The 17,680-nt window shown below is 38.3% G+C and overlaps 4 protein-coding genes across 4 annotated transcripts; 1 reads left to right on the forward strand and 3 right to left on the reverse strand.

Annotated features, from left to right (window-relative positions):
- Positions 1–4: 4 nt before the first annotated feature.
- Positions 5–3,439, reverse strand: LOC104824552 (pantothenate kinase 1). The gene is made up of 10 exons (XM_019203775.1): positions 3,054–3,439; positions 2,647–2,862; positions 1,977–2,036; positions 1,767–1,876; positions 1,160–1,279; positions 983–1,077; positions 804–897; positions 491–622; positions 233–345; positions 5–159 (listed from the first exon to the last, which is right to left on the reverse strand). The coding sequence occupies exons 1-10, from the start codon at positions 3,205–3,207 to the stop codon at positions 57–59; spliced, it is 1,197 nt and encodes a 398-aa protein (XP_019059320.1). The 5' UTR covers positions 3,208–3,439; the 3' UTR covers positions 5–56.
- A 146-nt stretch (positions 3,440–3,585) lies between these two features.
- On the reverse strand, positions 3,586–6,522 carry LOC104823647 (ADP-ribosylation factor 2-B). The gene is made up of 7 exons (XM_010555305.1): positions 6,417–6,522; positions 5,351–5,517; positions 4,712–4,782; positions 4,494–4,613; positions 4,153–4,271; positions 3,959–4,040; positions 3,586–3,813 (listed from the first exon to the last, which is right to left on the reverse strand). The coding sequence occupies exons 2-7, from the start codon at positions 5,496–5,498 to the stop codon at positions 3,808–3,810; spliced, it is 546 nt and encodes a 181-aa protein (XP_010553607.1). The 5' UTR covers positions 5,499–5,517; positions 6,417–6,522; the 3' UTR covers positions 3,586–3,807.
- Positions 6,523–7,201: 679 nt separating this feature from the next.
- On the reverse strand, positions 7,202–12,547 carry LOC104823649 (phosphatidylinositol 3-kinase VPS34). Its single transcript, XM_010555306.1, has 17 exons — positions 12,267–12,547; positions 11,566–11,653; positions 11,352–11,448; positions 11,102–11,260; positions 10,812–11,021; positions 10,509–10,687; positions 10,171–10,318; positions 9,995–10,090; positions 9,753–9,888; positions 9,518–9,639; positions 9,043–9,234; positions 8,749–8,919; positions 8,535–8,672; positions 8,277–8,431; positions 7,989–8,132; positions 7,691–7,838; positions 7,202–7,589 (listed from the first exon to the last, which is right to left on the reverse strand). Exons 1-17 carry the CDS (start codon positions 12,376–12,378, stop codon positions 7,452–7,454), a joined length of 2,433 nt encoding a protein of 810 aa, XP_010553608.1. The 5' UTR covers positions 12,379–12,547; the 3' UTR covers positions 7,202–7,451.
- Positions 12,548–14,547: 2,000 nt separating this feature from the next.
- Positions 14,548–17,554, forward strand: LOC104823650 (protein trichome birefringence-like 2). Its single transcript, XM_010555307.2, has 5 exons — positions 14,548–15,532; positions 15,874–16,066; positions 16,171–16,361; positions 16,469–16,627; positions 17,128–17,554. Exons 1-5 carry the CDS (start codon positions 14,751–14,753, stop codon positions 17,471–17,473), a joined length of 1,671 nt encoding a protein of 556 aa, XP_010553609.1. The 5' UTR covers positions 14,548–14,750; the 3' UTR covers positions 17,474–17,554.
- The last annotated feature ends 126 nt before the right edge of the window (positions 17,555–17,680 follow it).

Raw genomic sequence — 17,680 nt, forward strand, 5'->3', positions numbered from 1 at the left:
AGCTTCACCTGGAAAATTAACTATGGCTGAATGGCTCTGCACGGATTGATGACACTTCAAATCGTTTGAGGCTCTGGGTTTTCGTAGCTTGTGAATGCACCTAATGCTCCGAGAAACCCTTCATGCCTTAAGAACATCGCCTTTGCCTCACCTCTTGACCTGAATGATAGGAGTATGAGTCAGGAGAAGTTTTGGATAGCAGAAATCATTGAGAAAAGTAATTTCAGGTTACCAGAAGTGAACCGCAACAGATATTGTGTCCATTGTGTACTCATGGCTGCGGATAAAAAATCCACCAAAGAATATACGCTTCAGTCCGAATCTGAGAGCATTCAAGTAGGCAATCTGGAGAGGATGAAGAAAATATTCAAATCAGAAAATCGTTGAGACTTGATTATTAATAGGACAGAAAAAGCTTGTCAAGGAATGGGCCTTGGACATTGTTGTCTCAGTAATATGCCGTGGAATTGTTCAGAGGAAGGAGACTGACCTGACCGATGTTATTTGAAATCATTCTTAAAAGGGATCTTGCTACGTCTTCAGGTTTGTAATCTTCCAGTTCTTTGATATCAGATATTGCCTTTCCAAAGCTGGAAGCGATGGTTGTTGATGAAAGACCAATCTGCCATAAAAAGAAACGGCTTTGATTATGATTGAATCCAGAGCCGAACTAAAGCAGATGATCGTATTGGAAAACAGACACTGTATTCCAAGCATAATTCCGTGTATAATCTGATAGACATATCTTGATCTCAAACTCAGCGACCAGCCAAACTAACTGAAATAAGACACAAGTCTTTCACCTTTGAATAGTCCATTCCACCATAAATATCCCCAACAAGCATGTCGATTGCTCGGTTATTTCCCTGTTGACTTATCTCGAGCAGCTCATCAAAACTGAAACTAAAACAACGTTAGTTTCTCGGTGAAGAGGGAAACTACACAAACTGCATTCAAATAACTGGTCCTAAAATAAAGCCACCTCTTGCATTTTGTTAAGAGCTTTCCAAGACCTAGAAAAGTGCCTCCACCAAGACTTGTTCCACTGACTCGCTCGTACTTGCCATCTCCTTCTACCTTTGTACGGAGGATATTGTTTAAGCAACTTCACCGGATTAATTCTGAAAATGGTGATCAGATAGTAATAATCATAGAATACCTTTATCATGCTAACACCAGAGCCAATGTTAACAAGAAGATACGGGAATAAATCATTATGGTCAATCTGCACAAACTCTTTCCGGCCATCCAAGTAGGTATAAGCTTCCTGTGGGACCGTCTGCTCAAATGAAAAATTCAAGCTCAGGATTCAGATGTGAGCAAGCATCTGGAGAAACATGAGAGCCAGTTTATAACAACAAAACTTGCCTATGGATACGGACTAATTTAAAACATGCTGAGTTCAAGGAACTAGAATTGCATTCATATTGTTTCACCGCTTTAGATTTTTACATGGTCGCCTAAAAATTCTTCAATGCCACCTTTTCATGCCAATAGAAGGTACTTTTATCATAATTGGAACATGCAGACGACAACCCTAACATAAGACATCTGGAAAATGAGCACGACTGTTGACAAGGACACATGGCTATGTGACTTGTGCTTTCTGGTGTGTTTCAGTGCTCAGGTGTGTTAGCAAGGACGAACTCAAAATGTTTTAAAGAAGGGACAGAACAAAACAGACGATTCCTCACTTGTGTCTTGCTAATAATGATAGTGGTAAAAGAAAGGAAAAGATCCTGACACGTATTGACAAAGAAACCCACCTTAAGAAGAAAATTTGCACCCCCGACAAGACAGTGCATCTCATCCTCCTTGTCAAAAAGAATTCCGAGCTTCTCTTTAAAGAGATCGGCAAACTTATATGCCCCGCCACCTGTGGCCTTTTCAATGATAGCATATCAGTAATAGATCAATATCTCTTAGCAGCGATCTACAGCTGCATTCCTCACAAGAAACCTTTTAGCCAAGCTCACCGGTTGCATGTACCTTAACAAAGGTCTTATCACGGGCTACCCCATGCTGATGTTGAACCCCTGAATAATAATAATTTCTGTAAGCGTATCTCGAAAGGAGAAAGAGAAACAATGAAGGAACTCAACCTTCTACGAGAAAATATAGGACCAACATACAGAGCGTCTTAGAATATACATTATCTTTGGTTTCAAAGAAGAACGGTGTTTTTTTTTTTTGATAATATGTGATTTGTCAAGAGTGGGGTTCGAATCTGGGTGGAACACTCTTTGCGCATACCCACTTACCAGTTTCCCTATAAAAGATAGGTACAAACAAAAGATTTGCAAATTGGAAAGATAAACTGACTGGAATACGCATGACTTGAGTTGATAATCAAACCACTGGACAGCAAATGATGTCACCATATCGGGTTGAAAACTAGAAGATTTGACGAGGATAACAGTTCAACCCCATATCCAGATATACACAAGAATGTGCCCCAATGAAGAATACGGTCTCTTGGTCTTGCTACCACATTATACGATCAAACAAACGCAGAAAACCGTGGCTAGTCTGATGTAAGTAGAAGGCTCTGATCTATGTATTCCAGATCTTGAACACAGTGCCCTCATTGAAGAATATTCCAAAAATCGTATAAAATTAGAGGACAGGAACAAAACCAACACTTACCGGTGTAATGAAGATTATCTGCTCGAATAAACTCTAAACAATCACCAATGTTCCTTGTCTCGAACTTTGCGAAACAAAGCCTCCCGCGCAGCACCGGACTAGCACCAGCACCATGGACGACTTCGAATTCACCGTCTCGAGACGTCTCACATACGTCACTACCACGGTCATCTTCGTTGCCATCAATCGAGAAATACACCAGCTTGATCAGTGTTCCTGCCGACCGGAAACTCCATCAGAATCCAACAAAACGACACAAACCTACGAAACTGGATCCCGACACCAGGATTCTAAACAGAATCGATTCAGACCACGGAAAAAGAAAGAACAAAAGAGGAATGGAGAAGATCGAACGGTAGGAAGAAGAATCAAAACATAAGGGGAGAGAAATCGAAGATCTCCCGTACCTCCGATGTCGAGAGCCAAATGAGAAGTTTGGCTCGTAGAAGGAGATGATTTTATCGGGAAACGAACATCAACCGGATCCATGGCGCTCTCTCTATCTCTTCCTTGGTCGTAAATGTCTGAACGTTCAAAGATCAACTGCTCTGAATCTACCATACCTAATTTCTCCCATAGCTGACTCTGTAATGTGTACTCTCTTTTATCTTATGAGCAGTGTCGTCGACCAATCTGGCTTGTCCAGATATGCAAACAATTTCTCTGGAGGAACCGATTTGCTGACGTGTCATGCTTTGACCAATGGCAATTACGCTTATCACGCGCTTTCTCAACCAATGGCAATTACGTCTCTCATGCTTTCTCAACCAACGGCAGTTATGAGTTGCCAGGGCAGACATCTCTGTTCCTGGCGAAATACATGTCCGGTTGGTCAAAAATGAACTTGGGGTAAGCAGAAGGAAATATGAATTTCAACACAAATCGTAACAAAGCTTCCAGATTTTGAACTTGGAATTAGAATATGCAAACCCAAAGAAGGAGAAGATAAAATGCGCAGTCTTAAGAAGTTCTCTACTTTGGTTACGTGACAGAAGGAAACATCACACAATCCCAAAAATTCAAAACACTTCAGTAACCAAACATAATAGCAAAGACACTCCACCAAAGTGATACTTTTTCTTCTTCTTGATAAAGTAAACGAAAAACATATTGCTTTCACCGCTCCGAGCGTGCGTCCGGTCCATCGCATACAGTTAACCCTCAGGCCTGTACATAGAAGACGAACATAACCCAATGCTCACATGTCAGGTCAAGACTATTGTCCCATTAATTTACTTCTTTTTCGGGCAAAGGCATAAAAAACAACTGTTTAGGCAAATAGCTAAAAAAGACAAATGAAAAAAACGCTCACTTTGTTAGCGATGTTGTTTGAAAGCCAGTCCAGACCCTCGTACAGTCCCTCCCCACTTGTAGCACATGTGCTCTGTATGTACCTGAACATATATATAAAAATATGTATAGCAAATCATATGCACCAGCTTTCGGATTTAAATGAGATAGTGGGAGGATGCATAAACACATAAAAAGTCTGCCCCGAAAAATCACCAGTGGCGCTGCCTCAGAGAGTGGAGGCCGAGCTTATCAGTTATCTCAGCAGCGTTCATTGCGTTTGGCAGATCCTGCTTGTTTGCAAATACCAGCAGCACCGCATCGCGCAGCTCATCCTTCATAATAAGCAAAAGCATTATATGTTAGTTATTACACAAACCAAATCCCAATCACAAGTGCCAAAATCCATGCGGGTATTTTTTCTTTAATCATATGGTATTGTGGTGATAACATTGCTAATCAATAGAGAGGGTGCCATAAAAAGTCTCGCAGACATTATTTCATCATACTAGTCTTCTTATTTGTCCATACCCATTAGATAAGAGGAATAACAATACCTCGTTCAACATCCTGTGAAGTTCATCTCTTGCTTCAACAACACGATCTCTGTCATTGCTATCCACCACAAATATCAAACCTTGTGTGTTTTGGAAATAGTGCCTCCACAAGGGACGGATCTACAATGAAGATAATTCAGTTCCAACTTCCTCTTTCAACTTTTTATCTTAATTTTCAAGGAGATTCATAAGAAAGACAAAAAAAGATAAAGGCAAACCTTGTCCTGACCCCCGACATCCCAAACGGTGAAGCTGATGTTTTTGTATTCAACAGTCTCCACGTTGAACCCTGTAAAAGAGTATGCATCATTGTTTAAGTTGCATATCCACAGATTTGTTTTTCAGAATTTTCCTTAGTAAAGAACTAGTGTACAAAAACTACTACATTGGTTCAAGTGGATTCAACTAGAGTACAAAAATTCGTATATACACATGGGCATGGTGTGGCTTTATACTACTCCCAAAGTTTTCCTTGCATCAGTAAGAGTAAAAGCTATATGATATTTCAGTCCATCAACTGATCCACCCACCAGAATCAATTTTCCAGCACAGGTTAAATGAGTTTCAGAGAGAATGCAATTCAATGTCACCTTCTATTAGATTCCTGAACAACCATTTGCTTAGAAAACCAGTTCAATATATAGGAATACCCGAACAGCACAAAACAACATGGTCTGTTGAAGTGAACCAGAGAAGATTATAGACCAGACAAAAGTATATTCAAACAATGATTAGCTCCAAATAAGAAATCTAAGTGTTCAATAATCAACCTGAGCAAAGTAACTAATCAAATAAGAATTCAAGGCAGAAATGCAATGCAATAGTCCAGGCAGGTCGAACTGGTTTTAAGGAATTACCAATGGTGGGAATGGTGGTTACGATCTCACCAAGTTTGAGCTTGTACAAAATGGTCGTCTTACCAGCAGCATCAAGACCTACCATAAGGATGCGCATCTCCCTCTTGGCAAAAAGCCGGCTAAAAAGCTTAGCAAATGAAAGCCCCATTTTCCTTCAGCTGGTGACCCTGAAATAACCAGAAGAGGGCAGATCATGATGAACTATAAACATCTTCAACATAATTCATCAGATCTAGTTCGCAGTTTGTTTCTGACCCTCTATTATTCCTACACAAAATCTTTAAAAAAAACACAACCAAATAGATCAGAAGCAGACACAATAAAATCTACCAAATCATCTTCTCACGATGAGCTCTTCAATCCAACATCAATAGAGAATTCAACACCTAACATTTTTTCCAGTACATGATTCATTGGGATCCGCAGGATAGCGTATCCACAACTAGAAACTTATGATTCCGTAAGCTAAATTGCAAACTGAAGGAATCATATGTTAAATTATATAAGAGAAGTTCTGTTAGAGAACAATCCTTAACCAAAGAAATAATCAATATGATCAAACAAAAAGTTTCAAACGAAATAATTGACCATCTTTTTAACATATTCCATGCAAATCTAAATAGATCAATTATACCAGAAATCTAAATAGATCAACAAACCATGTTCCACCACCTGAGTAACTAATTCACAAAAAAGAACAAACCAAAGCAGACAATATGTAATAAACCATATGACTCCTGATACCTCGGACGTCCATCGATCAACAAAACGATCGAACCAGATTCGACGTGTTCCGAGGAAATTTAGGTCACAAGCTTTAAATCAGGAAATGGAAACCGCCAAACCGGCAGAAATGATCACAATTAAAACGCAGAATTCAGACAATCTTCGAAGAACACGGATCGCAGTTTCAGGAAAAAAACACACCGAACAAACGAGATTTGATCTCTTCGGGACAAGGAATCCAATCCAACTCACTATTAATCAAACACTCAGTGCCATGCGATCAAAATTCAGATCCAGGAAATATAACAGAAGAGCTCGAAGATCTGAAGATGGAGACTACCTTTCGAAATCGATGCGAAGGGATCTCCGATAGAGAGAGAAGCTTCAAATCAACGCGAAGACTGGGAGGAGCAAAATTTGGCAACATGGTTCCATATAAATGTATTTTCTAAAAGTAAAAATTCACTAACACCCTCGCATTACTGAATAATTTATATTCTACCCACAAAATTGTTTCTGTTTCAGAATGACCCCATACATTTGTTATAATAAATTCCACCAACTTTGGTTTACTTATTTACTACACATCAAATACTATTTCTTTTTTTTTTTCTGTATCAAAACTAAATTAAGATTGACATCTTAAAAAAAATTTCTTATAATTAGATTGATTAAACTAACGAGCGAGTTTCTATCGGTCCATAAAGGTTTGAAATACAAAAAAGATGAGTATTAGGAAAAATAATAGATTACGAAATAGACCAATAGAAAAAAAATAATTGAAAAATAATTCTCTAAACGAAAACCAGAAATAAATAAAACATGAAAAGATATCATTTCGTCTGCAATTCCTTCACTTAGGCATAGTAAGAAATTGAATTGGACACGAAAATGCGATTACTGCTTTTGAATTGGGATCCTATACAAGTAAAGGTACCAAAATTCAAAAAACAACAAGGGCTATGGGATCTTTTCGAATTCCTTTACAGACCCCATCTTTGTACTATTACCATATATTCGTGTATATATATATATATATTATATTATACTACCAACCATTAGTGAATAATCTATAAGGAAAAACCCTCACCACAAAAACATAATGGAGAATTTAAGCCACGAAAATGGAGGAATTAAGAAATCGAAATTTTGATGCCAAATTTACATTCTGAAGGTGGAGATTCTGTCCACTGATCTGTACATCTGGCAAACCTTGTTTTACTTCTTTGACCATAATACATGAATCAAGACGCGAGAACGTACAGGACACTATTTACGAATTTGGTCGTATGCTAAATGTTAGAACTATATATATATATATATATATATTGCTTACGTGGATTTGTTAGGGTTCTTGGTTGAATCCACAAAGGTTTCAACGCCAATACTGAGCCCATCTATGGATGGTTTCAACCATTTGTGGGAACAATGCACTAACACTCTCGTTGATCAGATCTTGGAAGAAATGTATGCACGCTTCGTCTTCTAAATCTAGCCGAAACTTCTCTTGGAGCTGCGCATGAAGAAAATCATGGAGGAAACCGACGGAAATGAGCAACAGGTTATGAGAAATGGAAATGCTTTCTTCAAGATCTCGATGAAAAAGGAACTTACTTTGAGAATGCCCTTTTCCGGGTCTGAAGCTATATCAGGAATAGTCGAACCCGCCATCAGATGAAACAGATTCAGAATAAGATTGCTCGATTTCCGAAGGATGTTGTATGCTTCACAACAATAGGATTTAAACCTCGTGTAGTATTGGCTGCAATGAAAAACATAATGAGTAATCAGTAAAAGGGTTTTTGACATTTCAAGTGGTGATGCTGGTGAGTGCTCAAATTCGATGCTTGTTCAAGCAGAGATACATCTGTTTCATGATAGTCAGATGAAGGAGTTTTCAAAAAGTGTGTACCTTTCTGCTCCACCCATGGCTTCTACCATTTCTTTGCACAGTTTCATCGGGGGAGGGAATGGTTTAGGATCTCGTCCAAGAATAAACGCAAAATCCACGTGGAAAAGGCGGCCATCGTCAGTGAGGAGGAGGTTGTCCAGGTGTCTGGCAAATCAAAGGGTAACGAGTATGGCATATATTATATTTCGATCAGTATCTCGAGCATAATATGAACCAAGGGTCAGTTTATCAAGCAAGAAATATGATGAATGCCATTGAATCGATCCAACAAAATGGTTTATACTTAACCTGTCTCCAATCCCCAGTATATATGTGATAACAGAATAGCCAGCACAGCTTTTTATAAATGTCTCAAGACAGGTGGCTGTTATACCGAAAGGGCCATGCTCATCAGGATGAAATTTCTGCAGATAACTCGTTATACTCCGGTGCTCCGAGAGAATCTGAGCAAGGAAAAACACACTTGTTAGGAAGTTAACCGAAAATTTGTACGGTAAATCAGATCTAAATCCACAACAGCCAGTGATTTCTGCACTGATATGGTACTTGAGCCAGAGATCGGGATGGTATGAATTCCAACATTCCTTCATCGTGCCCTGTTGCTAATACTTTGTATGGAGTTAGGCAAAGATCGAGATTTTCCAGCTTAAGTAGTCTATCCATGAGCCAGACCATTTGGACAACCTGTAGGAAGTGGCGTGTTCAGTCAAGAACTGTCTTAAGGATGCATATTCTTTTATGCAACAAACTTTTTCCATACCAGTTGGTCTTGCCTGATATCATCCCCCTTCTTAAATATAACCTTGCAACTTCCACCATTTTCTGTACGAAACGTGAGGCGTAAAGGGTGCAAAGCACTTTTAAAGATCGTTGATTCTGATGCCACAATCCCAGTTATAAGAACACTTGGAGTAAGTGGTGATCGAATAGGCTGAAAATAAACAACCAAATCAAAAGACGATCCAATAGTCAGGGAGATAAACTCTGACTTGCACACGTTCATCACATTAAACATAAAAGAACTAGTTTTCAATATTGTCTACCGTGAAAGTACCTCTTCAAAGTAGGTGAGTTCGCTAAGTAATCCAGATAGAAGCTGCCTAAGCTTCTCGATTTTTTTCTGGGTATTTCCCCGTACATTCCTCACATCCCGTGTAATGGAACACAACTGAGCAGTCAATTCTGTCTGTCGTACCAAACTTTGCCACAATTTATATCCATCTTCTCCATTCACACCAGGCCGCAACTGTCATAAAAACATATGTGTTGTAGAGTAGCCGAAACAAATCAAGCTAGACGTATAAAATGGCTGAATTCCTTGCCCTGAGAAGGATTTGCATATTATCTTTTAGCTGCTTCATGCAGTCTAGCTTTATTGAGAAACAAAAAGTCAGACCAAGTTCAAGATTTGCTTGCCCATCACTAAGGAAGGAAGATCAATCTACATATCCTATCCAGCCAATCTTACCCGATGAAATGTTAATGAGGACAGAACACAGAAAATGAAGTAAATAAAAGTTTAGATCTACCTTGATCATTTTCTCCTCGAGAAACTCATATGTGCTGTAAAATCGCTTTGCATAGACATGATCATGCAGCTCCACAGCAACATACCAACGGAGAAAGCTGGCCAGCTCAATATTCCGTAAAGCTACAAATTTTAGGTAGCCACAAAAGAAGCCATTCCACCAATGAGTTGTAGAAAAGAAAGAAAACATGACAGAGGGTTCATCATGATTTGACAGTTAAAAGTTGAGCACATACACCGTTGGACAAGAAACTGAGAAAGGCGAGATCTATCAGAGCGTTCAAAACGAAGAGCCTGAACCAGTTGAAGCAAATAACACTGGAGTTCTTCATCATCAGCCCTCTCAAGGACACTCACAGCATAAGCTCGAACCTATTAGCAAGAGTAATAAGGAGTTAAGCCTACATCTAGATGTACCAGGATGACAAGTAAGCAGATCTGGTAGAAAATTAAAATACGAAAGTAGGGGAAGCTGTACCTCTTCACTTTCAAATAGAGGAGATAATAGCTCCAGGGCATCACTGACATCTATCATTTCCCATTTGCTCATTAGGTCAACTGCTTGCTTTGCTTCCTGGCAACACGGAGATATCAAGTTACGTGACAAAGAGTAAGAATCATAAAAATATACTGGCAATCAAAAGGAATGCCTACCTGAACATCACCCCATTCCACACACCGAAGGAACTTTGTGAGAGCCCTCTTTTCAGACATTAGTGAGAAACGGAACTTCCACAGGAGTTGCCTTTCATCTCCACTCAATGCTCTTGTTGGCGGGTATTTCAGAATTCTTTGGATTGACCTTTCAAAGCAGAAAATTTGAAGAAAGAAAAAAACAACGGTTTCTCATGAGTTCATATGTTACTATATTGCAGATTAATAATATTGAGGAATGAAAACAATGTTTTGCCTAAGATAATGTGCATAACTTCAGTTCAACAGGACCAAAAAAAAAGTAACATGGTCTTAACCTACACAGCATCCAGACTTACCTCCGTTCATTAGCACTTGGCTTGAGATCCCTGTCAATAATGCCACGATCCAAGCTTCTTGCCAGTTTTAGTTGCTTGTGCTCTGAGGGATTTATCTTTCCCAGTTCTGGGTCCCAAACAGAAACTAGTTCATTTGTTGAACCTATTGGGGTAGTTATGAAGAAATTGGCTCCAGACTCCTAGAAAATGGAACATTGCCCCGTGATCGTTTCAATATAGAAAGACACATTATGTAGAATCTCTGCAGTCCAACAGGGATTGATATGACACAAAAGACAGGTATACTAGCAGTGAATATGGCACCTGAAATACAACTCGATGTTCAAAACTGTAGAAATCAACGACCAAGTACTGATATGAACCGCCAGTTTTAGAGCTGTCTTGATCCTTGATCCTATCCACCGCCTTCAGCATAAGTCGGTCCAGCCATTCAATGTGTTGGATCTGCCCTCTCTCATACTTATTCATGAGTTTTTCCAAACGTTCTAGCTCCCCACGCTCATGCCTTGGAACCTATGTGACAAAATGCAGAACAGAACAATCATCCCCCTGAATTTTGAATGATACACAGACACATAAGAATAATTTGAAACCTTTCCAGGGGTAGAGGTAGGAAATGAGCCATCTGCCTCTTTCCCATGCCAAAGCCTAAGCTTTTGCTTTCCGGTTTTCAGTTGCATTTTGCTGTTAAAGAGAAGAACTGTTGCCCCACCGATTAGTCCCTCGGCTTTCCCACGAGAAACATCCCAAACCTGATATCAAAACAAACATTTTCAGCCAAAGAAAAAGAAAAAACAGAAAGCGAGAATGTATACGAAGCAACACGGCCGGCTTTTAGTTTACTGTTATAGCAAGTTGTGAATGGGTAGTCAAGTCCCGATATTTCGCACTGAGAGAGATGAGTTCATTCCAGCAATATGGTGGTCCTGTAGTTTTCAATCTGAAATTAAGAACAAAACTAGATGTAACAAACTGTGCTTCCACAAAACATTAGAAAGACACAGCAACATCAAGCCCAGTGAAGAAGAAAATTTCTACGAAACAGAAACAGAGAAACCTTGTTCTCATGGGAAGGCCGAAAGGAGCGCCATCGATATATAATGCACATTCAACATACAGCTCTGGTTTGTTGTCCTCTGCACCTACTGCCAACCAATCAAAGATAAACGACAACATCAACCATCTAAAATCTCGAGCAAAAGCAAAAAAAAAAAAAAAAAAAGGAACGGAACCCAGAAAAAAGACTGATCATAAGAGTCAATCGGTATGTACGGAATCTGAGGAATAAGCTTCAGGTGATTATATCAAGAGCTAAACCCATTATACAGTATTATTGATTCAGCAATAGGAAAGTATAATATGCATACAAACCTCCGCAAACATGATCACAAAATTGAGCCTTAGTTTCAAAAATTTAAACATTTCGACTTATATTATCCAACTTATACACTAAATCCACCAAGCACTAAAAAGTTCCCAGAATTTACTTGAATATTGAATAGTTCACTATATTTAAATATCTAGGATTCGAAACCAGAAGATGAAGCATACAGCGATTGCACTCTCTATGGAGAAGTTGTAGAATCTGGGCATGAATTAGAAACATAATTCTTCTCGATTTCTTCAATCAGTGATAAATGCAAAGTCGAAATCGAAATTTTTGCGCAGAGTAATTTCGGAACTAAGAAACACCCGAAGATTCAACTATAAAGAAAGATCAAGAATCGGAGAGCAAAATACGAAGTAAATTCAACAGACCCGGATCAGTCGGTTGCTTATCCAAAAGAGCTCCATCCAGTTTCTCGACGCGAAAGGTGACCGGTGAATTGATATCGCACGACAAGAAAAAACGAAACTCGTTAGCTCCCATGGCGATGATTCAGGAAAACGAGATAAGGGTTTACGTCAGGGGAGAGAAATCCGCCATTGACAGGCTTAACGAGATCTGACAGACGATAGAGAAGAGGAAAGAGATTGACGGCGGCGAAGCTTGGCAGAGGCTGAGATCATGCGAGAGGATCAGAGAGACATGGCGAAGACAGGACTAGAGGACTCAAACGAATAGATGGATTAATAAAACTAATATAACATCGTAAAATTTTCAAATTAATTAATATAATTATAATTAATACTCTGAAATTCATTTAAATCAATACAGTATTTCGTCGTCGTAGTTATACAAAGGTTCTCCTGACTGTACTTCAACATTCGTGTATACTTCGATGTCTGCGTATAAATTTGAAAAACTAAATCAAATTATACATAATATACAACGAATTTTATATAATAATTGATTTTATATAATTTTCTTAACGAATTATTCAATCTGTAAATTCCAAATCTCCAAAAACTGATATTATCCAAAAGATTTAATGTTTTTTAATGTTAAACGATCTGGTTAGGATTAATTTGTTATCTGTCAAATTGTATAAACTTTAATAAAATGAAATACAAATTATATAATAATTTATTTTTTTTCTTATACGTGGATTCTAAATTTGTGAAAGATTATTGTATCTAAAAGGTTAACTTTTCATGGCTCAGCCTCTCCTATATAGGATCAACAATTTAACAAGTTATGTCAAACAAAATCAAAATCGAATAATCTTATATGATTTGTATAACTTTATTTAAACCGTTGTTTTGCATTACGTAAAAGATATTGTATCAAGTTGGATGTTGTTTAATTAAATTGAATTGTTAACATCTAAAGGGAGTGATATTTTCTTAAAATGTGTTTAATTTTATTGAATTGGGTTTATTAAAATCGAAAATGAGTGTTACTTTATTAAAAGAAATCTATTAAATCAATTAAAAAATTAAATTTGAAATGAAAGATTTTTAGAAAATAGATGTTGTCAAAACGAAACACAATACAAAATACAAAAAAAAACAGTGTTTAGATTTGATTCTGAATAATTTAAATTTATAGGACTGAATTCACAAAAAAACATAAACAAATATAAGGAATACCACACACCCAAAATGAAATTGTATTTGCAAAAAAAAAAAACAGTTTCATAATATATAATTCTGTATTAAAATCTAGCTATAGTGTTTTATATAATTTTTTTTGTTTGGTTTTTTTGGTTATATCGAGGTGATCCTTAACCACGTTTAACTTTGAACCGACAGTTTTAAACCTTGTACATTTAAACTAATTTCCGTTTGTCTCTGTATCAGCACACTAAACGGTAAAAGATTGGCTTGAAAGATAATTCTATTCTCAATGTAGAGTTCGAACCTGACCGATTAAGGGATAAAGATGCTTCATCTATACCAACCCTTTTATATAAATTTCATTTAATCGTAGTCTCATTTTAAATTAAACAACTCCCTAATTTAGTCTCTTTCTTTTTTCTGGCTGAGTTTGGATTCGATAAAAAAAAAAAATAGGTAATAAAGTTCCATCTCGTAAGGGTGGAGTACGACGTCGTTCAAAACAAAGAGCACTCGCGATTGGGAAACGTTTGGGTGTGACGAGAGCAGCGTACACCCGCATCTGACAGAATCATAGAGCCGTCAGATCACGCGTGCTTTCCGAATCACGTTCGCTGCAGCAAAACCCCATGGTTCGAGATCTCGTTCTTGACACGTGTCGCGTATCTAGCCGACCGCACTCTGCCACGGTTTTTCTTGTCCGCTGGATACGAAACCACTAGATTTCGTAGAACCTAATAATTTAAACTTTAAATCTCCATTAATTATAAATATTAAAAATGCCAAAAAACCCTTCCCTTTTCTCAAACCACCTAATAAAATTTAAATTACACATAAATACAAATAAATATTAGTATTCGAATTTATAAATAACAAAAATTCAATTGGATGTTAATAAAAATTAATTGATTTTTTTGGTTTTTTAAAAGAAAAGAGTTTATTTTCGAAAAAAATTATGAAGTTTTTAAATCATTTTGATGACGAGAATAATAATAATAATATTTAAATATATGTCACTTTGAAAAAGATCCAAACTAATTCATAGGACTTATTTTGTAAACATCTGTGGCGAAAATCCCATTGTTATCATCGAGAATCAGAAAACCACCAAAAAACTCGTTGCCTCGAAGTACTGTTGAAAAAACATAGTTACAGTTTCTCTCTCTCCAGAAGTAGAAACCTATGCAAACACCGTCACATAAAACACTTTGAACACGATCTGCACTCCGTTTCTATATTTCCTCCGAAGTCTCTGGTATATATATTTTCTTTGTTGGGTCTCAATGCATATTTGTTCCGAAGATGGATTCTTCGAAGAAACTCGTCTTCTCCGACCAGATTCTCTCTTCGAGGAGAAAGATCTTAACCAGATTCGGACTCGGCATTGCAGTTTCCCTCGCTTTTCTGACGCTTCTCTTGCTTACTAACTCCTCCAATGTCCCTCTTGTCTCTTCATCTCCATTGTTCCAAGCTTTTCGTGGCTCCAATCTCAACCCGTCAACTGCTTCTTGGCGCTTCTCCTTCCCTGGTTCTTCCTCTGTCAAGCAAGTCGATAACAGTACACAAGGATCGGATTTTTCCGATGATAAAGCCTCAAGCTTTAGTGTAGAACAAAGATCTGAAGCAACAGGGGGTGTTCCTATTCCTGTTCCTGTTCCTGTTCCTATTCCTGTTCCTGTTCCTGCCCAGATTGCAAATTTATCAGAAGATGTCGGAAAACGAACGAGTGACCAGAAAACCCTTGAATCAAATGCGATACCTTCCGCAAATAGCTCGACTTTGGTCTCTGATTTCGGTGGGAAGGTTTCGCTGGGCAATGGTTCTGAGACAGTGGCGAAGAACTACGAAGAGGGTAATTTCACAAGTGAAGTGAAAGAGAATCAGAGTGATGGAACCAGAGATTCGTACGAGGATTGTGATATATATGATGGAAACTGGGTGAGAGTGGATGATGAGACGATGCCGTACTATCCACCAGGTTCATGTCCGTACATAGACAGAGATTTCAACTGTTTTGCTAATGGTAGAACCGATGATGCTTTTGTTAAATGGAGATGGCAGCCAAATGGGTGTGATATTCCCAGGTAAAGTTTCTATTTTTGTCCCGAAAAATCTCTATCTCGCTTATATGTCTTCGAGATTTGCGTGACTTCAGTTAGGGTTTCGCTTGATTTTTGGTGAAATTAGTTTTGAATTGGTAATAATTTCCTCCTGTATAGTTCATGTTGATCCAAGTAAAGCAACCGAGTGATCATGCTGGGTTTCAGAGAGATGGGTGCTTAATAGTATACAATGTTGGATTCAAGGAAACAAGGGCTTGATGAATCTCTCAAGGCCTGAAAATATGGATCATGAATGGAAAATTCTGGAAATTTTGATCTGGGAATCTGTTTTTTATGCTGGTTTATGCGTGTGGTATATAAAGGTTGAATGCAACCGATTTCTTGGAGAAGCTGAGAGGGAAGAAACTGGTTTTCGTGGGGGATTCAATAAACCGGAACATGTGGGAGTCTCTGGTTTGCATTCTTCGCCATAGCCTCAAGAACAAGAAAGCAGTATACGAGATCTCGGGGAGGGGAGAATTCAAGAAGAAAGGGTTTTACGCGTTCAGATTCGAGGCAAGATCGGACACAGAATCTCTATAGATTTGTTTTGTAAAACACAACTCGTTTACTTGGGTTTCTGAATCGTGAAGTTCTGATCTTTCTTTCTTTTTTCGCAGGACTATAATTGCACGGTGGATTTCGTTGGTTCGCCGTTTCTCGTTAGAGAATCAAGCTTCAAAGGCGAAAATGGAACCTTTGAAACTCTAAGGTTGGATCTGATGGACAAGACGACATCGATGTATCAAGATGCAGACATCTTGGTCTTCAACACGGGTCATTGGTGGACTCATGACAAGACAAAGCTCGGGTGAGCTCCTCGTTTTGTCAGAAGAAAAAAACGATCAAATTTTCATGTTACTAAGCATGGATTTGAGTTTCTGAAGAGGAATTTGATTTTCTTTTTCGGTGTTACAGAGAAAACTATTATCAGGAAGGTAATTACGTGCACCCGAGGCTCAAAGTCTTAAAAGCATATAAGAGAGCTCTCATGACTTGGGCGAGATGGGTCGACCAGAATATTGATCGAAATCGAACCCACGTTATATTCCGAGGATATTCCGTTACACATTTCAGGTATACACTCAGCTCGATTCTCTCTTTTCTCTAAGCTCCGTTGCTGTTTTTATACGTCCTATACAGTTAAATATGATTATTGGTATGAAATATGATCGTTAACGCCAATATCTAAGAAATTTAACCTACGCTTCCCACGTAACGAGTCCATATATTTTCATGCACGTTACAGCGACTATACACACAAGAAACGTTTTACCTAAAATCTTCTACCTCTCAAAACACATACTCAAATCTCGCTCGTCGAGATTTACGCCCGCACTGTCCGTTAATTTGCGTCCATAAGGTCCGTTGTCATGTTCATACCTCCCAAACTGTGAACCCGGTTAACGGGTAGAGATGCGCAGATGATTCTTGGCGATGAAATACATTCGGTAACGTCAATATCTTCTCCATACAATGCTATATTTACCCCTCAAACACACGGTCTCGCTCGACTAGATTATCAAAGGTCTGGGGGATTTGAGTTTGGAGACGTTTTTTTTTTGTTTTTTTTGCAGAGGAGGGCCGTGGAACTCGGGAGGGCAATGCCACAGAGAAACAGAGCCAATATTCAACAAGAGATACTTGGCCAAGTACCCGTCGAAAATGAGAGCGTTGGAATACATTCTCCGGGATGAGATGAAAACGCCGGTGATATATATGAACATAAGCCGGTTGACGGATTTCAGGAAAGACGGGCATCCGTCGATATACAGAAAGGTTTATGAGACGGAGGGGGAGAGAAGAGAGGCAGTGAGCCATCAAGATTGTAGCCACTGGTGCTTGCCCGGCGTTCCTGATACTTGGAACGAGCTTTTGTACGTTTCTCTTTTGAAAAAGGCAAGGATAGTGTCTTCTGCTTAGGACTACTCTCTTTATAAATGTAGATAACATTGTCATATGGCAATTTCACACTCAAATTCGTCAAATTGTGTGGTATGATCACGGATTTGATGTTGATTGCATATATATATATATATATATATATATATATATTGTATTAGATGGGGGATTTTTTATATTCGGTTTGGATTTATTTTGGTATTTGTTCTGTTCATCTGGTTATATAAA

This window comes from Tarenaya hassleriana, unplaced genomic scaffold, assembly GCF_000463585.1.
Source record: "Tarenaya hassleriana unplaced genomic scaffold, ASM46358v1 Cleome4, whole genome shotgun sequence".
Taxonomy (NCBI): domain Eukaryota; kingdom Viridiplantae; phylum Streptophyta; class Magnoliopsida; order Brassicales; family Cleomaceae; genus Tarenaya; species Tarenaya hassleriana.